We start from the raw sequence: 18,159 nt of genomic DNA on the forward strand, positions 1-18,159 counted from the left end.
CTGCAAGGTGCTCTCCAGAAATAGCAATTTCTAACTTCGGATAGTTTAAGACAATTTCTTCTGTGCTGAGAGCACGACAGACCTCATTAGGCAGCAGAGTAGACTTGGCAGGTTATTGATGGCCCCCAATTATAGGTGCATAACAGAGCCAATTAGTGCCTGCAGGTGCTCTGAGAGGAATGGGCTCCTCACGGACCACAGCTGGAGCATCACAGCAGGAGACAGCAGAGAGCCACCTCAGGGACCCCTGAAGCACAAGTCCAGGCCAAGTGGGGAGGGGGAAGGGACAAGAACAGATCCATCCCTGCCCCAGGTCTGCTTCACCCTCCAAGCCCTTCGCCTGCCAGCTTTCAGCCCCTGTGCCCCTAAACTGACTGAAAGGATTATCCCCAGGCAGTTGTAAAGTCCCTCATCAACTCACACCTGATGCACTCTTGCTGTCTTGCTGTTTATTTCAGCTCCTATTATCCTTCTCTGTACTACAAGACAAGCCAGAAAAAACAAAAACACACACCAAAAAAGCAAAAAGAAAACCCACCCCAAAGCATCCCTGTCCTACAATCCCCACCAACATCCACAACATGCATCCCACAGGCCTCCATGTGTCCCCAGTACTAAAAATACTCTTTCACTACATTAATTTGTGCTGGGTTTGACATGAAGTCCAATTCCACAAACATCATCTCAACAAACAGCATCAATTTGTTCCCACCCTGCTCCAGCCAGATGAGGTAAGGGGCTCGTGGGACAGTGGACACAGAAAAGGAAACATGAAAGGGCAGGATATGGATGGCACTAAATCAGGAGGGACTTCAAGGCACAAGGAGGTTCATCTGCAGCCAGCACCCAGCTGTAGACTTCATGATTGCTCAAGTATTATATGTAAAGCTCAAATGCACCCCCTCAAACACCTCCACTTATTAAGACAACTCCAAGTATTTACCATATGTTCCCCCTTTGGAAGGCACATTCACTTCATGGATCTTCCTTCCCTCCGCCCCCCCCCCCCCCCCCCCCCCCCTTACAGGGTTAGAAAATCCCAGAAAATTGCAGAAAATCAGGCTTTCCAGGGGCACCTCCCTAGAGCAGCCTGTCTGACCAAGGGACACTGTCACAACCACTGCATCCCTGCCAGAGGCCAGCCTGGCAAACCAGGATTATTTTGTAATATAAGGAGCTATCCTGGATAACGTCCGAGCAGCTCCTGAACGGGTGATTCTGTACGAGACTGATATAGACACTGTCCCATATTTCTGTAGCTGCACATCCTACAGCTCTTGTTGTGCAAGCCAACAAACACAAAGGAGTTGGCAAGGCTCCTGCTACGCCTACACGCAGGAGGCAAATCAGCTGCGACTGCACATCCGCCAGCCTTCCCTTGCTCTACTCCAAGCACAGCACAAAGTCCTCTGCCGGCTTTTTCATGAATGAGGATGAGAAAACCGCTTCTGACTTGGCTAACAAATGTAAAAGGGAGAGTTTCTGCAGGTTTGCAAACAGCTGCAGGAATGCGCAATGAAAAAGAAAAAAAACCAAAACCTCTCCCACTGCTAAAGTTGATTTATGCGTAATCCAAAGGGCATCATGTTTGAGAGTAATTCTTACCAGGCTGCAAATGTGCAAAGCTGGGGAAATGCTGCTTGTAAGCACTTCTCCAGAATTAATCACCACCATTCATAGCTACTCTCACCTGGTTTCTGCCAGAAAGCCAGCAGAGGAAAGCATTGCATGTTGTAACACGAGGCAATGCCAGCCAGAGTGCCACCCCAAGCCCAGGGGAGCAGCACATCCATGGGGCACACGCTGAGCCCCAGGCAGCATGAACAGCTGCTGTTGAGGCAATACCTGCCTAAGCTGGTCACAGACCTGCTCCTAACAAAGTGTTTCTAAAAACGAGTAAATAAATCCATCACTTAGGAGGCAACAAGCTGCGGCCACCAAGGAAGACTGTGTGCTGCAGCTGGAGGACCCCGTGCCTGCATCGCAAACGCACGCTCAATATTTAAGGGTTATTAAGCAGCCTGGGTGATGGATTAAAGCTCCAGCTGTGGTGCAAGGCTTTGCGGGTGCAGGCAAGGTCCTCTCCGTGTCTTATCAAGCAGCTGCACTGCAGGGCCACGCGCCTGTTTGCTGAGCAAAGCTCTCCCCGAGTTACGAGAGGGGCTTTGACGTTCTCCGAGGCAGTGGAAAGCACAGTTCCTGCCTGGGCCTGAGTATTTTCCCTGCAAGGGGAAAAAAAAAAAAAGCTGTTGATGCTTAAGCTCAGCAAGAATAAAATGCTTCTCTAATGAAAAAAGGCATGACGCCTGACAAACAGGATTACGGAGATCCCCTCCAGAAAACCATCCCCAGCACAGCAAGTCGATACCTAATTATTAGCACTATTTTGCCTGGCACCTTTGCCCAGGCAGGGTAGAGATGCAGTAAAAGCAAAACACAGGCACTTCTTGCCCTCTCCTTCACACCAGGTGCTTCGGCACCAGGGATGCCCACAGCCACCAGCAATCATGCGTACCCCACCATGGATGCGCTGGGGCAGCACCAGCGCCCCCAGCCCTGCCAGGAGCTGGTCCCAACATGTGGCCAGTCCTGAGGCTGGGCATCACTTAGACCTATTCAGCTTCACAGACATCTCATTTCTGGGTGGCAGGAGGGATTAACTGATGGGACATACATCTGGAGGGGGTGATGAATCCATCAGTGTTCCCAAAACAATACAAAACACCTTTTGAACACCTTCTGGTGAGCCATGGCTTTGCCTGCGTTCACAGGTGCTCAGGCTCAGGACTGGGCAAGCAGCAGCAGCTTCACTCCCAAAAATGAGATGTTATTAATGATCCTTTCTGGACAAAAAAAATAAAAATAAATTTAAAAAAAAATCGATGAGACTATAAATTCTTGGTCCAGAACACAGCGCACACTAAGCAGCCGTGGCACATCAAGCAGCTCCCTCCCCTGCTTACAGGTTCCTTCTGGCCAAGGACCAACACCAGCTCAAAAGATCCCCCGCAGGCTCCCTTTCAGGAAAAACACTGCAGTGCAGTAGCTGCTGGCCAGGAAAGCAGCCAAGTGAGCGCTTTCCCCCATAGGCACCAGCAAGGCTCGGGGTCCCTCCTATCCCACCAGCGCGGTGGTGCCAGCGCCACCACTGCCTTACCCAATGCGCTCCTGCTCCATCTCCTCCATCTTCTCGGCCCGGGCAATGACTCGGTTGATGATCTCCTTCTCCTCATCTGTCAGCTCCTCACCCTTGCGCTGCCGGTCGGGCTGGCCACCCCGCGCTGCCCAGCCTGCGGGGAGCCTGCGGGAGAGAGGGGAGCCAGGGCTTCACCCACAGATCATATGTGCGCGTGCACACGTGTGCGTGCAATCACACATGATGTGGGCAATAGCCAGGCACCAATTCCCAAGCCCAGGGAGGAAGGGGTACAATACGGCCCCATCCTCCAAGCTCTATTCTAGCAGGAAGCCTGCAACTGGTCCCCACCCACCAGGTGGAAGCTCTTATTTCCATTTTGGGGGTTTCATATGGAAACACTTGTTTTGTGTGGAGAAAACCAATTTCCTTTTAAAAAATATTCTCATTATTTCCATGTTAAGCATCAACTGACATGACTAATTTTGCATCCTGCTCTCTGCCACGTAACACCGGGTTTGCCAGTGAGCTGTGGTACTGGGGCGATGGCTGCAGAAGCGGGCAGGTTTTTGGGTATATTTCATCAAACATGGGAGTTTTTCCTCTCCTAACATTGTTCCCAAAGATCCTTTTGCACAGCAAGCACAGCCCAGGTGTCAGGCAGCTTTAACCTGGTGACACAGTGCAAATTAGCAGGCAGCAGAAGGGCAGCACTAACAAAGAATGAAAAAGGCAAACGCCCCTCCTCCTCTCACCCTTCTGCTCATCTAAAGACCTTTCCTTGGTCTTTTGCCTCCAAGCTGAGCAGACCTGCATGGTCTTAAACCTTAAAATTCATTAAAACCCTGTGCAATGCTTTGCAAAATTAATTGCTTTTTTCTTGCATCCAAGGCAAGGTTTTTCCTGTTCTCTCAAGGCCGTTAGAGTAGCTGGTAAAGAGCAATAAGCCAAAAAAAAAAAAAAAAAAAGAAAAACCACGCAAGCGAGATACTTACTGCTCCTTCTCGCTGCTGGGAGGCAGAGGGAAAGAGAGGTAACAAGGATTAGGTGAGAAAAGTGATGAGGCCAGCTCAGCCTGGGCACAGCCAGCACTCTCCCACCCTGAGAGTGACAGTCCCCGACAGTGAGACCCTCTCCATGGACCCCCGCTGCTCCTCCAAAGTGGCGCAGAGCAGCGAGCTCCAAACATGAGCTTTCCCGGCCTCTGCATTTTCCAGGCACCCAAAACCAGCACCCATCCAACCAGGACGGAGACCGGCCACGTGGTGGGATGCAGCATCACCCTGCAGGGCAGCCACGTTGGAGAGCGTCAGGACAGATGGATGGGGCTCCTCACCGGCACAGCAGTGTGTGCACACCCATGGGCCTGTCCCCACCACCCTTTCTCAGGGGGTTTAGGAGGCAATATGGCAAGATGTCCCCATCGAAGCAATGCAAACCAAATTCCCAATGTCCCCAGAGGAGGAACAGGGGCAGCTGCACCCACATCACCTCCCGCCCTCGGGGACTCTCCTCCCTCCCGCACCAGCAGCATCCCTGCACCCCCAGCTCCCTCCTCTCACCCGGCCCGGAGAGACATGGTCCTATCACCGTGGCACATCCACTGGTCAGAGCTGCCACCCACCACCGCATCGGTCATCACTGGCTGCCAAGGGGACCCGGAGGACACGCAGAGCGAGTTTGGGCACCGATGAGCACTGACTTGGCACGCCTGGGAAGTCAATCACTTTGCTTGTCTGCCCGTGCTCTCAGCAGCGATGCCGAAAAAGGTAACCTGGTGCTTTCAGCCAGGCTGTAGGGAAAAAAAAAAAAAAACCACTAAAAACCAAAAAACCACAAAATCATGCTGGGCAGGGCTTTACTTTTGGCATTAAGAAGGAGTAGGAGCAGGGAGAGGAAGAGGAATGTCACTTGAGTTGCCGTCTCGATATCACACGCGAGATACAGGAGCCTACAACCACCACCCTCCCAGGAGGGCAGCACAGCTATGCTCAGCACAGATGTAATTAATGAGATACCCGACCTCACATTAATTATGAGGCTTCAGGGCTGGGAGGGAAGAGGATGTTTCCATTTCAGCGAAAAAATCCACAAACTAGGAAACTTTCCCCCAAAAACCCAGCACGTTTTGCTGCCCTCCCCCAAACCACATTCCCTCTGGAACAAAACTCCTCCTTTTTAATTTTTGTTTTCTGAAGTTTTTGCAAAATGAAACCCGGAGAGGCACTGAAGGAGGATCTGGCAACAGGACCCGAAGATGATATTCTATCTATTCATCTCCAGAAGGTTCATCAGAAAGGGATCTCTTCAAACCCTTCTCCTTTCAGCAAAACTGATAGATTTTTATTAAAAAAATAATTTAAAATTCAGAACATGAGCAATTGTTTATCCCCACATTCTGGGGTGTTTTCCCCCTCCACCTACCAGTGCTACTCACTGCATGAGGACAGGGACTGGATGGCAAAGCCCAAGCTGATGCCAACCAGCATTGCCCATGCTGCGGGAACGGGTCCATCCATCCCATTGACTCTTCTGGGGCAAAACCAGTGCTTTTACACAGGACAAACACCACAGCCAGAATCGAGTCCCCCAGCCAAGGGCATGGCAGGATCCATCCTCCCGTGCAGCCCCTCACCCCTGCCCAGCCCGTGGGGTGCTGGGGGATTCTGCCATTACACCGGGAGTCACCGTCACACCTGCACCCATCTCAGGATGGTCCCCAAGAGCAGAGGATGCAGCTTGTGGGTCCGTGGATAGCATCAACCTCAAGATACCGCTTGCAAAGAGAGAAGCTCAAGTGGAGCCTCCTTTCAGTCATTAAGATGGAAATAAAAGAGAAAAGCCAATACATCCACAAAGGGCTTGGCTTTGCTGCAGCACTAATGAGAGCACAAGGCACCACAGAAGATACAAATCACCCCTTCGTTAGGGCCCCCCGCCGATGGGGGAATTTTTTGTGAGCTCAACTCTTTCCCATCCACGGGTTTTTCCCCCCATCCATCTTCTCAGCAGAGCACCAAGGCAGAGCCAGCATGGGGTACCCACTGGGATCCCCCCACAGCAGCAGCCTCCCGCCTGCATTGCTCGCAGTACCTGCACTTGAATTGCTTTCTCCTGCCTGCCACAGAACTAAGAAAACCCCATAAAACCCCAAACCCTTCTGCAAAGCCCAGCCTGCAGGCACTGAGGCTGCTCCCAGCATCTGGGCCATTCATCCTCCCAAACCTGCTGCTCCAGACTGCTCAGCCACCCACATCCCGCTGGGTCCCAGCGGCAAAGCCAGTGTCCCAGAGCTGCCAGTGGGCCCCAGCAGAACCGGAGCTCAGCCCAAACCTGGCAAATGCACCTTTGCAGGGCACAAAGTGATTCCAGCTCTCAGCAAAACTCCAATGGGAGCACTGGGAAGGTTGTCCCAAGGAAAGGATGGAAAACAGGAGCCTGCAAAAACACCTGTCTGAAATCACAAAGTCCAAGCCATGAAAAAATGTGCAAAGTTCCCAGAAAGAGGGAAAAATATAATTCCCATCCTCCACTTTCTGCTCTGCAATATTGCAGGGGTTTCTCCATCAGCCTCTGAAGAGTCAGCAGAGATTTGAGGATCACCTTTGCTTCACTGATAACTTCCAAAAACACAGATTATATATACATATTTAAAAAATAGCGAATCACGTGGAGTAATTAGTGCTTTGCTGGTTTCATACAGCAACTATTCCTGTGCCAAACCAGAAGGCTCTGATTGACAAGGTCAGTTAAATAAGCAATTTGTTCATTTACAACCCTACCGCCAGCTCCACAATCTGCACTGCAGCAGCAAACTCCTGCTGGGGATTTAGGGTCCCGCCACGGCCGGGAGCAGGGGGTCTCTCGGGGCTGCACACAGACTTAATGGGGTGCCCTGGAAGGGCAGTGCCATGCCACTGACACCCATTTTTGGGGAGGCGCAGGTGGATAAGGGACTTGCCCAAGGTCACATGGGGCAGGAGCAGTCACCCTGGCCCTGCAAAGAATAGGGGAAAATCCCTGGTTTTTCCTAGCGAAGTGGGGAGAGCAATCACCAGCACTTCAGCTGGCAGGGAGGAAAACTCCTTCCCTCAACTAGAACTTTCTGCTAATAATAGAGAAGCCGCGGGTGTTTCGCTTTGTTGCAGATGGAGAAGAGCCTGAGGATGGCTCCTGGAGGAATACACAAGCCTTTCCCTCTGCCTATAAATAATAGATTTTGAAGATCTACTTTGCATTACTTCCAGCAACTACTCTTGCTTGTCCTAATGCTTGCTTCTGCATTTTTAGCGTAAAGAAGAAAATAACAGCTTACGATGGCTTTTTCCCCCACGCCAAATCCTTGCTCACAAGCAAAAGGATGTGACAATCCAAGTTGTGATTGATAGGATGCAGCAGCATTTAATTAATGAAATGGAAATATCCCACCCTAGGAGGATGCCAAGTCCTTCCAGAGTTTGGCTGTCCCCAAAGGGTCCCAGACCTGCCCCCCCAGATCCCTCTCATCCCCACAAGGTGCTGGCTGCTCAAGGTTCTCCAATTGCAAGCGGAGGTCAGGAGGAGCGAGGCGGCAGCTCCTGCCGGCGTGAACACAGTGCGCCCCAGGCAGAGCCAGGAATAGAAGCAAGGTCTTAATTTCTGGCCTTAAGGAAGAGCCACATGACTCTAATCACGTCGCTCCATTACTTCTATATGACGGAGCCCATGAATTTGATCATGCCTTAATAAAAAGGCATTGAACGTCTTCCATGAATCACTCTGCCTCTACCCAAGCCGCCGGCGCTGTCGTCCCGCGTGCAGACACCGATCGCTCTGAGCCAAGAGGTGCTGATTCATGGGCCCATTGCCAGCACCCAAAATCCAGCGGATGCAACAAGCAGCCCTGCCCCAGCCAGTCGCCCTCATCCTTTACCAGCCCTGGGCACGTGGGGAAAGGCAGTGGGAGCCCTGAAACAGGAACACATCCTGCCCCATGGGCACCAGGAGGCACATGGGACAGCCGATGCCCCAGGCAGGACCCAAAGCTACTGGAGGCAGCCACACTGCCACCACCAGCTGGGCATCTGCAAAGAGAGACCGTTACAGGGCTGCCCAAACACACTGGTTTACCCATGTGGAAATAATGTACCAAGGTAGAAAACAGAAAATTCAGTATTTTAAAGAATCTCAGCACAATAATAAGGTTTTTACAGCGATCTCAACATTTCACACTTGGCAGTGCCTGCAGAGATCATCTCCACCAGCAAAGACACTGACACAGGCAACCTATTTCTCCAGCCTTCTCAGCTCTGCAATGCAGCTTTCTTAAATATTGAATAAGTCTGCTGCTCTACACCACCTGCCAGTGCCAATGATGAGGTAATTTTTGCATTGACAAAGCCTAATGCAATTAATCTGGTTTGAAAGAGCAGGTTTTAGAGCCCTTCCATTCACTCAGCAAAACACACTTGCAGACAGAGCATCGGCCACAGCTTCTTATTCACCACCAGCAGCCAGACCCCAAACAAATAACCCAAACTGCTGCTCGGATGCCAAGTCAGAGGTTATTTCTCCGTGTCATCGCCAAACAGTAGGTTTTGAACTTGAACAGATCCAAACACCAGGCTCATGGGGTTTTCACACCAGCTCCAAGGCCAGCCCCAGCACGGGAGCCAATTTACACTCCCCAGCTGGATGGTGGAGCTGGGATGGAAAAATAGAGTATGAGCATGCGATTGCCTGATGGGGCTACCTAGCCCCATGCCCAGGGAGAATGGATGCATATTTTGGGTTAGCAAGGACCTAGTGGGAACCCCCCAGCTGAGTGGCAAGAAGAGCAAATGCAGAAGCCAGGACACGCTGGCTGCCCCAGGACAGGAACCGTGCCTCCCTGCCTCTCAGCAGGCACACATATTCCCAAACACCATTTTTAGGTGGTGTTCTCTTCCAGCTAGCAGCAACATTTGCTACCATCTCAGGTGTCTGTCAGGGCTGGATCCTGCCCTCCTCCATACCCCAGCACCAGAGCCGGTGTCTGGTGCCCACCGAGAGCGCTGCGCAAACTCCGGGGAACCCCGGCGCAGACACTGCACACCCTGTGTCCAGCTCTGCCCCAAACATCTTGTAACACCCAGGCTCTTCCCCTTTCCCAGGAAAAAGAGCCTGCCCAGTGCAGGAGCCACATGCACCTCACAGCATCCCCTATAGCATACATGTGTGGCTATAGGGGCCACGGAGAGCTGCTTGAGCAGACAGCGGGGCGCTCACTCCCCTCCAGAGTCAGGCAGGATTTGGTACTAATGGATTTACCTGCAGAGGGGGAAAAAAAAAAGGTGGAAATAGCCCCAAAACAACTGCTGAAGCAGCTGCATAATGCTGCAAAATAATTAGCAGACCAGATGGAGGGGCAGAAGGGCAGCCCAGCCCTGTAGGGTCCCGCGCACCAAAAGTGTCTCAAATCCCGACGTCCCCAGGCAGCCAGCATCCGCGCTTTGTCTCATCTCTGATGTAAATCATTTTAGAAAGTTCGGGCAAAATCGGGCAAGCTGCTTTATGGATGGCACTTCAGGAAGCAGCCCACATTCGAGACTTTCCTTTAAAAAAAGAAAGAAGAGAGGCAGATCTCAGCTGGCAGAAACACACGAAAGTGGCAAACCAAAGCTGCTTGGCCTGGAGCCACCTGCAGACACCCAGACAGGCCTGGCATCAGGACATGGGACAGCAGGACAGTCACCCTGTGACTGCAGGTGAAGCACCGAGTGATCCACAGCTGTGACTGCATGCGCTGCCCATGCTCCCACGGGGACCCGCACACCCCAACCACGCGGCAATGCTGCTCTACTGCGGGACAGCGAGAGGTGGGATCAGAGCCCTTTGACCGCATTGCAGCAAAGCAAAGGCCAGGGATCCTGGAAATTCAGCTTTCAGGAAAGAGCCAGAACCAGCAAGTCCTAAACTCAGGTCATTTCATCCTTTGTCCCCATGCCAGACCCCTACAGGGAACCAAGGGCCCTGCAAAACTTCCCAGGCCAGCTTGGCATCAGTTGGTTAATTAAGGCTAAACATGGCCCCACAGGTAAACGATGGTGATGGCCGCAGTCCACAGGTGATAGCGATCCACAGGTGATAGCAATCCACAGATCAGAGGCATACAAGAAATGCAAAGCAATGAAAGTCCTGGCCATCCTCTGGTGCCCCGATCCCATGGCTGCCCCCATGAGCCCACCCAGCAGCAGCCTGCCCACAGCACCCATCCAGCCCGCCCCATGGCACAGTGGGACAGGACTGCCATGACCCGGCACGCTGCATTCACTCCTGCGGCGCACAGGAGCCCTCGAGGCTGCTCCTGCCTCCGCTGTCCTCCAGCTAAATCCACACCACAGCCCAGAGCAACAGGGCTAGGAACCCTCACGAACTCAGTGCCTCTGGTTTCGCCAATGTCTATGCTGCCTTTAAATTCACATAAAGTGCTGAGATGCCTTTTTTTCCCCTCTCCCTTAATTCCCAGCTCCCTGTCATCCTCCAGACAAAGATCCATCCCAAGGCAGCTGAGCAGCAGTGCACAGTCAATTTTATTTAAGCAGCACGTTGACATTTCCTCAGCAGCTCCTTCACAAACCAAACACTGTTATGATGCTGTCACAAGGAATTACTCTCTTTGATTAACTGCAGGAAAGACAAGGGGGGGGGGGGGGGCGGAAATCAACACTTCTGGGTTTGTACAACTTACCCATGGCTGCTGGAGCTGGGGGTCTCCAGCCAGGCGATGCCCGAGCACACCCCAAGCCTAACCAGTGCTATTAAATGCAGCAGCGGCGTTGCCATCGTTCCTCTCGCTGTGGCAGAGCTGCTCCCAAGGCTGCTTAGCAACAGATCACTGCACCGCTCTGGCACACTGATCCGGCACGCTGCCCTCAATTCGGGCACTGCCAGGAACGGGCCACGCGGCTGGAGCCACCAGGATGAACCGGTCCCATCAGGGGTGCCAGCACAGGGACCCCCTCACAACAGCGGTAGCAGCTGAAGGAAGTTTAGCAACGTGAAGGGGCTGGGAAGTACCCGTGAGCCCGGCAATGCAAAGCATGCTCGGAGGCAGCAGGTCCTGCTCGCTGCTGGGGGTGGTTTCCCAAAGGCAGTGACAGTCCCCACAAGATGCCCCAGCAGTGGTTGAGGATCACAGCATCATGCCATGGGAGCGAAAGCCAGGGTAGCTGCGTGGCACATCTCCAGACCATGTCCCCGGGCAAAGTATGCTCACGGCTCCAAGCCTGCCTGGGGGCAGCAGGGTTGCCCAGCCAGGGCCAGGCTGGGGCAGAGGAGCCGTGCCAAGCCAGGCAGAGGGGGTGTCCCCCCAGCACCACAGCCTGACCCTCCCCAAGAGCCACGGGGGGCTCAGCCACCAGCAGAGAAGAGCGTGCGGCCACCCAGCTCGGCATCTGCGCCACCCTGGGAGATGCTGGGCTCCCAACTTCCCCCATCACTAAATCCAGCTCCTTTTCTCTCCCCACACACCCTCATTAAGCATCTGGTTTCATGCAGCCAGAAGTGCCCCCACTGACAACGCACGGTTCCCTCAAAGGGGAGGGTCTGTACCCACCTCCCAGGGCTGGAGGAGAGTGATGCCGCTCAGACCCACGCAGGTACTGGCAGGGATGGAACCAGGGCATCTTCCAGCACATGAATGTTATAAACCATCACAGTCATTAGCCCCAGCCACTCCCCAGTCTCCAGCTTTAAGGAGGATGGAGGAATTAATCAGGCTGACCCTGGGGCCACTGCCTCTGGAAACAGAGCTCTCCTTCTCCCCTAGACCTTGAGTGCTCGACTACCTGGAGCAATTCATTACCTATTATCACTAATCAGCAATGACTACAGTGACATCTTCACCTGTCTGTCAGCAGGAGGAGGGCACCAGGCCAGGACCACCAGAAGCACTGGCAAGCAGACAGAAGGTCTCTGCTGCCAGCCCAGCCCCCAGGACCTGCAGTGGGCACAGAGGACCATTTTGTTTTCAAGTCCCAGAGAAAGTCCCTCAAAACTTAAGCACAAAAAGAGACTCTTGAGCCAGTATTCCCCTCACCTTTCCTCAGCAGTTTTCCTCCCTTTGCCCTTTCCAATACCAGAAAACATTTAACACCAGCACACAAGTACGCACACAGCCACAGAGGCACAGCAGAGTCCTGCAATGGGCTCCTGGATTTCACCCTCGCTGCAAAGGGTGCTTCCACAAACAAAACGTGCTTTTCCCACATTCAGCATGCTTCTTGGCTCTCCTCAGGAGCCGGAGCAGTGCAAAAGCAAGACTGTGAAGAGGGAAAAAGCAGAGCAGCAGGCTGGTGTCAGTGCCAAGCACCCAGGTGGGTTGCTCCTAACACAGTTGGTGGGTCTGATGCAGGAGTGCTTTGCTGGAAGCCCATCCTGCAGACCACACACACAGGTGATGGCAAACAGCTCCCACCACATGGCAGGGAGCCCACACAGCTCTGCCGGAGGTGGCTAGCGCTCACTGGCTGCAGGGCTGCTGCGGACGAGCATCACCTGCCCAGTACTACTCTCCTGGAGGATGCACAGCAAAGTGCCCATAGGATGCCACAGCAATCCCGAGCTCAGCAGGTGGGGCTTAACCCACCACCCCACGTACCCCAGGCTGATCCCCATGGAAGGGCTGAACGTAGATCTCCCAAGTCAGCCCCTACAGCAAAAGCAAGCAGCTCACTAAATCCCTACCAGATGAATGGTGCATCATCAAATAAAGCCCAGTATCACAACATTAACAATATTTATTTTCAGGCTAAGCTGCAGCCTAGGCTTTTGATACCAGTAATTAAAGCAAATGGTTCATCTATTATCATCTTTGCATCTCTGGAGCCAACTGTTTGTGTTTTGAAGCCCTATATTATCTCTTTTTTTATTGCAGCCTCCTGAGAAGGGGTGAGGGGGGGAAGTCAGACTGATCCCTACACACTTTTTAGATCCCAGGAGCGGTGTAGCATGGAGGAAGCCCAAAGCAGAGCCACGTTCAGGGCAGCCACTTTGCTCAGAGCTTTTTAGCAGTGAAATGAAGAAGTGTTAAATGCTCAAACGCAAACTGCTGCTCTAGTTTATACCTGAAACCAGGATTAATGCAAAGACACCAGCAAGAAAGATAATCAGGGCCGCTCTCTGAAACAACCTGTCCCTGGGAACAGCAGCATTAGCAGCCGCAGCCTATTTTCCGAGGTGGCTGGTTTTGCCTCCAGAAGGTTTCAGGCTACGATTCCAAATAGCTTTTACTGCCGTTGGCAACACTTTTGTCTGCCCTGGGAGAGGAGCAGAGAGGGCGCCTGCTAAAGCCCTTGAGCCAGCCCTGAGCTCGGCAACGATGCCCTTCCAGAGCCCCAACAGGGAGCAAAAAAGCCAAAGCGCCTTCGCAGCACGCTCTCTGCTCCGGGGACAGGGTGGTCTCTGTATCCCACCGCTGCCAGGCACCCGCGGACGGGGCTCAGCTCCCGCAGCCATCAGCTCTCGCTGTTCGCGCTCGGGGAAAAGGGTCAAGAGACAATTTTAAGGGCTTAAAAACCCCCAAACGCCCAACAAGCTCAAAAGTTGCCCGCAGAGAACAAAGTCCAAAAGCAACGACCAAAGCAAGCCTCCACCTGCAACAACGCGCCGAAGGGGCGATGCCAGCTCCATACACACCTCGCACCCGCTCCGGCCGCTGCCACCTACCTCCCACGGGCGACGCGGCAGTGGGGAGGTCACCCACCGCCCGCACAGCCCCGGGGCGCTGCAACTTTCCCCGGCCGGCGGCTCCCTGCGGGCAGGCGAGCAGGATGCGCGGGGATTTGCCTTCGCCCGCCGAGCATCCCCGATCTACAGCCCGACCCCAGCCCCGCCGGAGCGGGGACCCCCAGCGCCGCCCCCGGGGCTCCAGCCCGCGGGAGAGGAGCGGCGAGACACACCCCGCCGCCGCCCGCCCCGCTCCCACACCCGGCTCCGCGGGGGTCCCGACCCCCACCTCACCTGGGCCGGGGTCCCGCCGGGCCGGGGGCTGCGGCGCCGCCGCCGTCTCCTCCCGCGTTGGGCTAGGCTGGGCTGGGTTAGGCTAGGCTGGGCTGGGTTAGGCTAGGCTGGGCTCGGCGCAGCGCGGCTCCGGCGGCAGCACTGCGGAGCGGCGCGGGGAGGGGACACGGCCGGGGCCGGCCCCGCTCCGCTGCCCGCCCCGGGGAGCCGCCCCCGCCCCGGGACGCAGCCCCCTCGCAAAGCGGGGCGGGTCCCCCCGGCTCCCGCAGCGAGCTGCGGCGGGGGTTAAAGGCAACCCCTCTCTGCCTACCCTCTCCCCTACCCCATCCCCTCTCCATCCCCCCCCCCCCCCCCCCCCCCGCCCGTTCTTCCTCCTCCCCAACACTCCTCCATCCCGTCCGTGGACAGGTTTTTGCACGCACACACCCCCTGGGAGGGACGGGGCTTTGGGCATCTCCCCTAGCCCTACCCGCAGCCCCCACAGCTGCCTGCACCAGCATCTCCACACCTGTGCGTGCGAGCCTGAAGTGGGGCAGGCGCTTCCCCCTGTGCACCACCTGCAGCATCACCCCAAAGCTGGGGGAGCTGCCTGCCTGGCTGAGCTCCCCATCACACGGGTTTTGGCCTGTGCACTCGAGTTTAAGCATCACAGGGAATCCCACAACCTGGTATCCCTTGCCTGAATTAACCCTAAAGACCCACCTGAACCCCCTGCACAAGCAGGGAACATGATACCCTTGGCCAAGCTCTACAGTGATTTTTAGCACTGCTCGGACCTTCAGAAGAGCACCAATCCTGCCTGCAGGGACACTTACTGCAGGGAACCAGGAAAGTAGGTGATTTAGAGCACAGAGAGAACCCAATTCCTGAGCTGAGGCATCCATGGCTTTATGAACAGGAAAGGGCAGTGGCCTGAACCCACCCCCCAGCTGTAGAGCTCTGGCCTCCCTCCCCCTGCAGCAGGGACCCTGTGGAGGGTGAGGGATTCAGCTCACAGCTGGGAGGAAGCTAGAGCCAGGCTAGGATGGAGCTTAGCTCACAAATATGCTTTTTTGTCAAGTCCATCAGCTGCAGCAGCCCCCTCTTACCCGCTCTTGATACTCCAACAGGGAACTAAAACACCCTCAGGCTTTCATGACTTTCCAGAAGATCTCCTGCAAGTTGCTCCTGCATCATCTCTCGCCAGGTGAAGTGAGGTGGATGGATCATCTGCCGGCAGGAGGGGATAGAAATCAATGCTAGCCTCAAGCCTCGGTACGAGCAGCAGAGGAGCGAAAGTTAATAAAAAAGTTTGATAAAAGGATGCTGTGAGATGAAGTAGAGGGGGTGAGACATGGCTCTGGGAGACCCAGAGGCTTTGAGAAATGCACAGCCACAGTTGAGGATATGGTGCCTGAGTCAGGGGGAAGGAAAGTTTCTCATTCCTATAGTGGATTTCACCACTTTTATATAAAAGATTTTTAACCAGCTGCAAGTAAGTCTTTCAAGAAAATCCTAATTTTTAAAAAATTTATTTAAAAAGAAATCTCTGAAGAGGCAGAAACCCTTGAAGGATGGAGCATGATCCTGCCTTCAGCAAGCAAAGTATTCCACCACTCAAGGTTGAATCTTGATTAGCATTCATCTAGATGCTTGATGGACATCTTCTCTTCTAGGCTCAACTATGTATTTTTATTTAGTGAAAGAATGCCTCACTTATGCAAAGTAGTTGGAGAGACAAGCACAGTACTTTCAAGCTGAAATGTCTTGACACCTTCCTTGGAGATTCACAAAAAGAAGCAGCATGTGCAGAAGTTGAAAAATCAGATCTAAAACCTGCTTTCCAGAGAGGAAAAAAAGAAATACCCGCAATTCTCTGTTCTGAATACCTGGCACTCTCACTCCCTCTTTTTAGCCCATCTTCTAAAAATAAAAGAGCCAGTTTGATTTCTGTTGAATTATAAATACATTTTGGCAGTCTGGCATCTCCTGCAGCAGATCAAAGCATATGAGTTTTATTTATTTATTTCCTTTCAGGTTTATTTTTATGTCCCTGAGCCCTCTAATTCTCAAGGATTTTTTATATTTCCCCTTGTGATCCAACTCAGCACACAGCAAACTGCTCCATTCAACCCAAGAGCCATCCTGCCCGGAGGCCCAGATGGAGCCTGTCTGCGGCGCTCGGCCGCAGCACCGTGCGCCGGCAGCTCCTGCCCGCATGCTCAAGTTCAAGCATGGAGGCAAAACTCCCGGAGGTTATTAGAGCAGTGCAGCCTTTCCCTGCTTGACGTCGGAGAAGCTTAGGCTGGATGCACTTGGGGCACAGCTGCACAGAGCAAGCCTCCATTGTGTGGTCTTGAGTTTATTACCATTGGCAACCCCACCGATTTCAATGGGAGTAATCAAGGAATAAAACCGAGTTTATGCTTACAGACAGCCCCAGGCATCAAATCAGCGCCAGACCTGGAGGCAGTGGGGCCAGGCTCTGCTTCACCTCTAGACATCTCCCGTCTTCGGCTGCAGCTGGACCTGGGGATGGAGCCGGGAATGGAGCGCTTCTCCCCAGGACAGCGCGGCCGCACAAGCACAGCCTGATGGCAGGGCATTGAAAATGTGGCTGCACTGGCAAATTAAGGCATCAGAAGCGTGGCATGTGCCATACTGTTGACTCAGCTTTTGCCACCCTTGCACTGCTGCTCGGATGCTCCGGGAGGAAACCTCTCCCCTTGTTTTACAGCCCAGTTAGTCGCTTCTAATTGAAGAGCTGGACAGGGTATAGGGAGCAGTCAGCCAGGACCAGGCTGGGGTTACCCCTCCAATGTCTGCAGAGTCAGGCAGTCCCTTGGAAAAAGGAATATGAGCTTTATAAAACATTTTTTCTTCAATGATTTTAATTAGGATTAAAAGCATTCCAGTGGAAATCTATAAACTCTCAGAGCTCGAGCACACGAAAGCTCAGGGCTGAATAACAGCTGCTGTCGCTGACTCCAATACCAGGAAAAATAAACCAGAAGCCCTCATGGGCAAAACGTCAAGCCCTCCCCTCACAGTCACTGTTCCAAGCATGGTTGCATGAGTTAAATTAAAATGATTGATGGCAGCTTGGGTGCCCAGGAGAGCATTTTTCACCTCTGTAAATCACTAAAAGCTGAGCTGTTCCTCCCCAGGCCTGCCTGGCCACAGATCCCAACGGATGCCCCCAGGAGATCCATGGGATGTGACAGCAAGAAACACGCGCCCACTGCATTGTAACTCACTGCCGACCGCCTTAGCGTGCTCTCCCCTTCCTCTGTGCTAAACCCAAGTGCTTTAGTGCTGACTTAATCGTTTGCTGTGCAAGAGAGATGGGAAAGGACCCACGTCCCGACACCTGAAATCCATGACCAGCTGCCCAGTGCAGCCACCGCGGCTCCTTTCCATTAAATTGTGTTTTGGAGACAGAGGTGGAAGAGAAAACGGAGAGGAGGACAGAGAAGGGAGTGACGGGCACTGGCCCGAGCTCTCTGAGCAGCAGGATGGACCCTGGCAGCTGAAACTGAGGAGGTTGTGCCCAGCACTTTGGGGACCAGAGAGTTTGCACCTGCTTTTTCAAGAAGGCAAAACACCAAGCCAAGATTTAGGCCAGAGCAGGAGAAAACCATCCCTCAGAGTCTCCCCCAGGACCTGTGCAGGATGCAGCTGAATGCACACAATTTAATTAACACCTTGTCCCCCTCTAGCCCCACCTCCTGCTGGCTCAGAAAATAACGAGCAGGGCACAAGCCAGAGGAGACATCCTGGATTAATGCTCTCGATTAAAGCATTGGAATAATCATTAAAAAAAAAAGAAATTAAAAAGGAAAGGAAAGCAAGTTTTCCCCCTTGTCACTTGATTTGGGTGCTGGGGTGTCACAGGGATACCCAGCTGCTCCAAGAGCTGGTAACAGGGGATCTTCTCTTCTGCAGAAGCAGTGGCTGGAGAAACAGGAGAAAAGGACCTTGTGAGGGTGCCAGGACATTTTTAACCATGCCCTGTGCCTCTCCACAGCATGTCAGCCCTTGCTGGCCCCATCCTGGCACCATCC

At 53.4% G+C, this 18,159-nt stretch overlaps 1 protein-coding gene across 1 annotated transcript in view; it reads right to left on the minus strand.

The window, feature by feature from the left end:
* RPH3A (rabphilin 3A) overlaps nucleotides 1-14,204 on the minus strand; it is a 35,466-nt gene extending 21,262 nt beyond the window's left edge. Inside the window, exons 1-3 of the mRNA XM_075110550.1 lie at nucleotides 14,117-14,204; nucleotides 4,699-4,928; nucleotides 3,158-3,301 (exon numbers count right to left, since the gene is read on the minus strand). Coding sequence (XP_074966651.1) covers nucleotides 3,158-3,301; nucleotides 4,699-4,775 — 221 coding nt within the window. The 5' untranslated portion in view covers nucleotides 4,776-4,928; nucleotides 14,117-14,204. The remainder of the gene's footprint in view (nucleotides 1-3,157; nucleotides 3,302-4,698; nucleotides 4,929-14,116) is intronic.
* Between the last annotated feature and the right edge of the window lie 3,955 nt (nucleotides 14,205-18,159).

This window comes from Phalacrocorax aristotelis, chromosome 15 (assembly GCF_949628215.1).
Source record: "Phalacrocorax aristotelis chromosome 15, bGulAri2.1, whole genome shotgun sequence".
NCBI classification, from domain to species: Eukaryota; Metazoa; Chordata; class Aves; order Suliformes; family Phalacrocoracidae; genus Phalacrocorax; species Phalacrocorax aristotelis.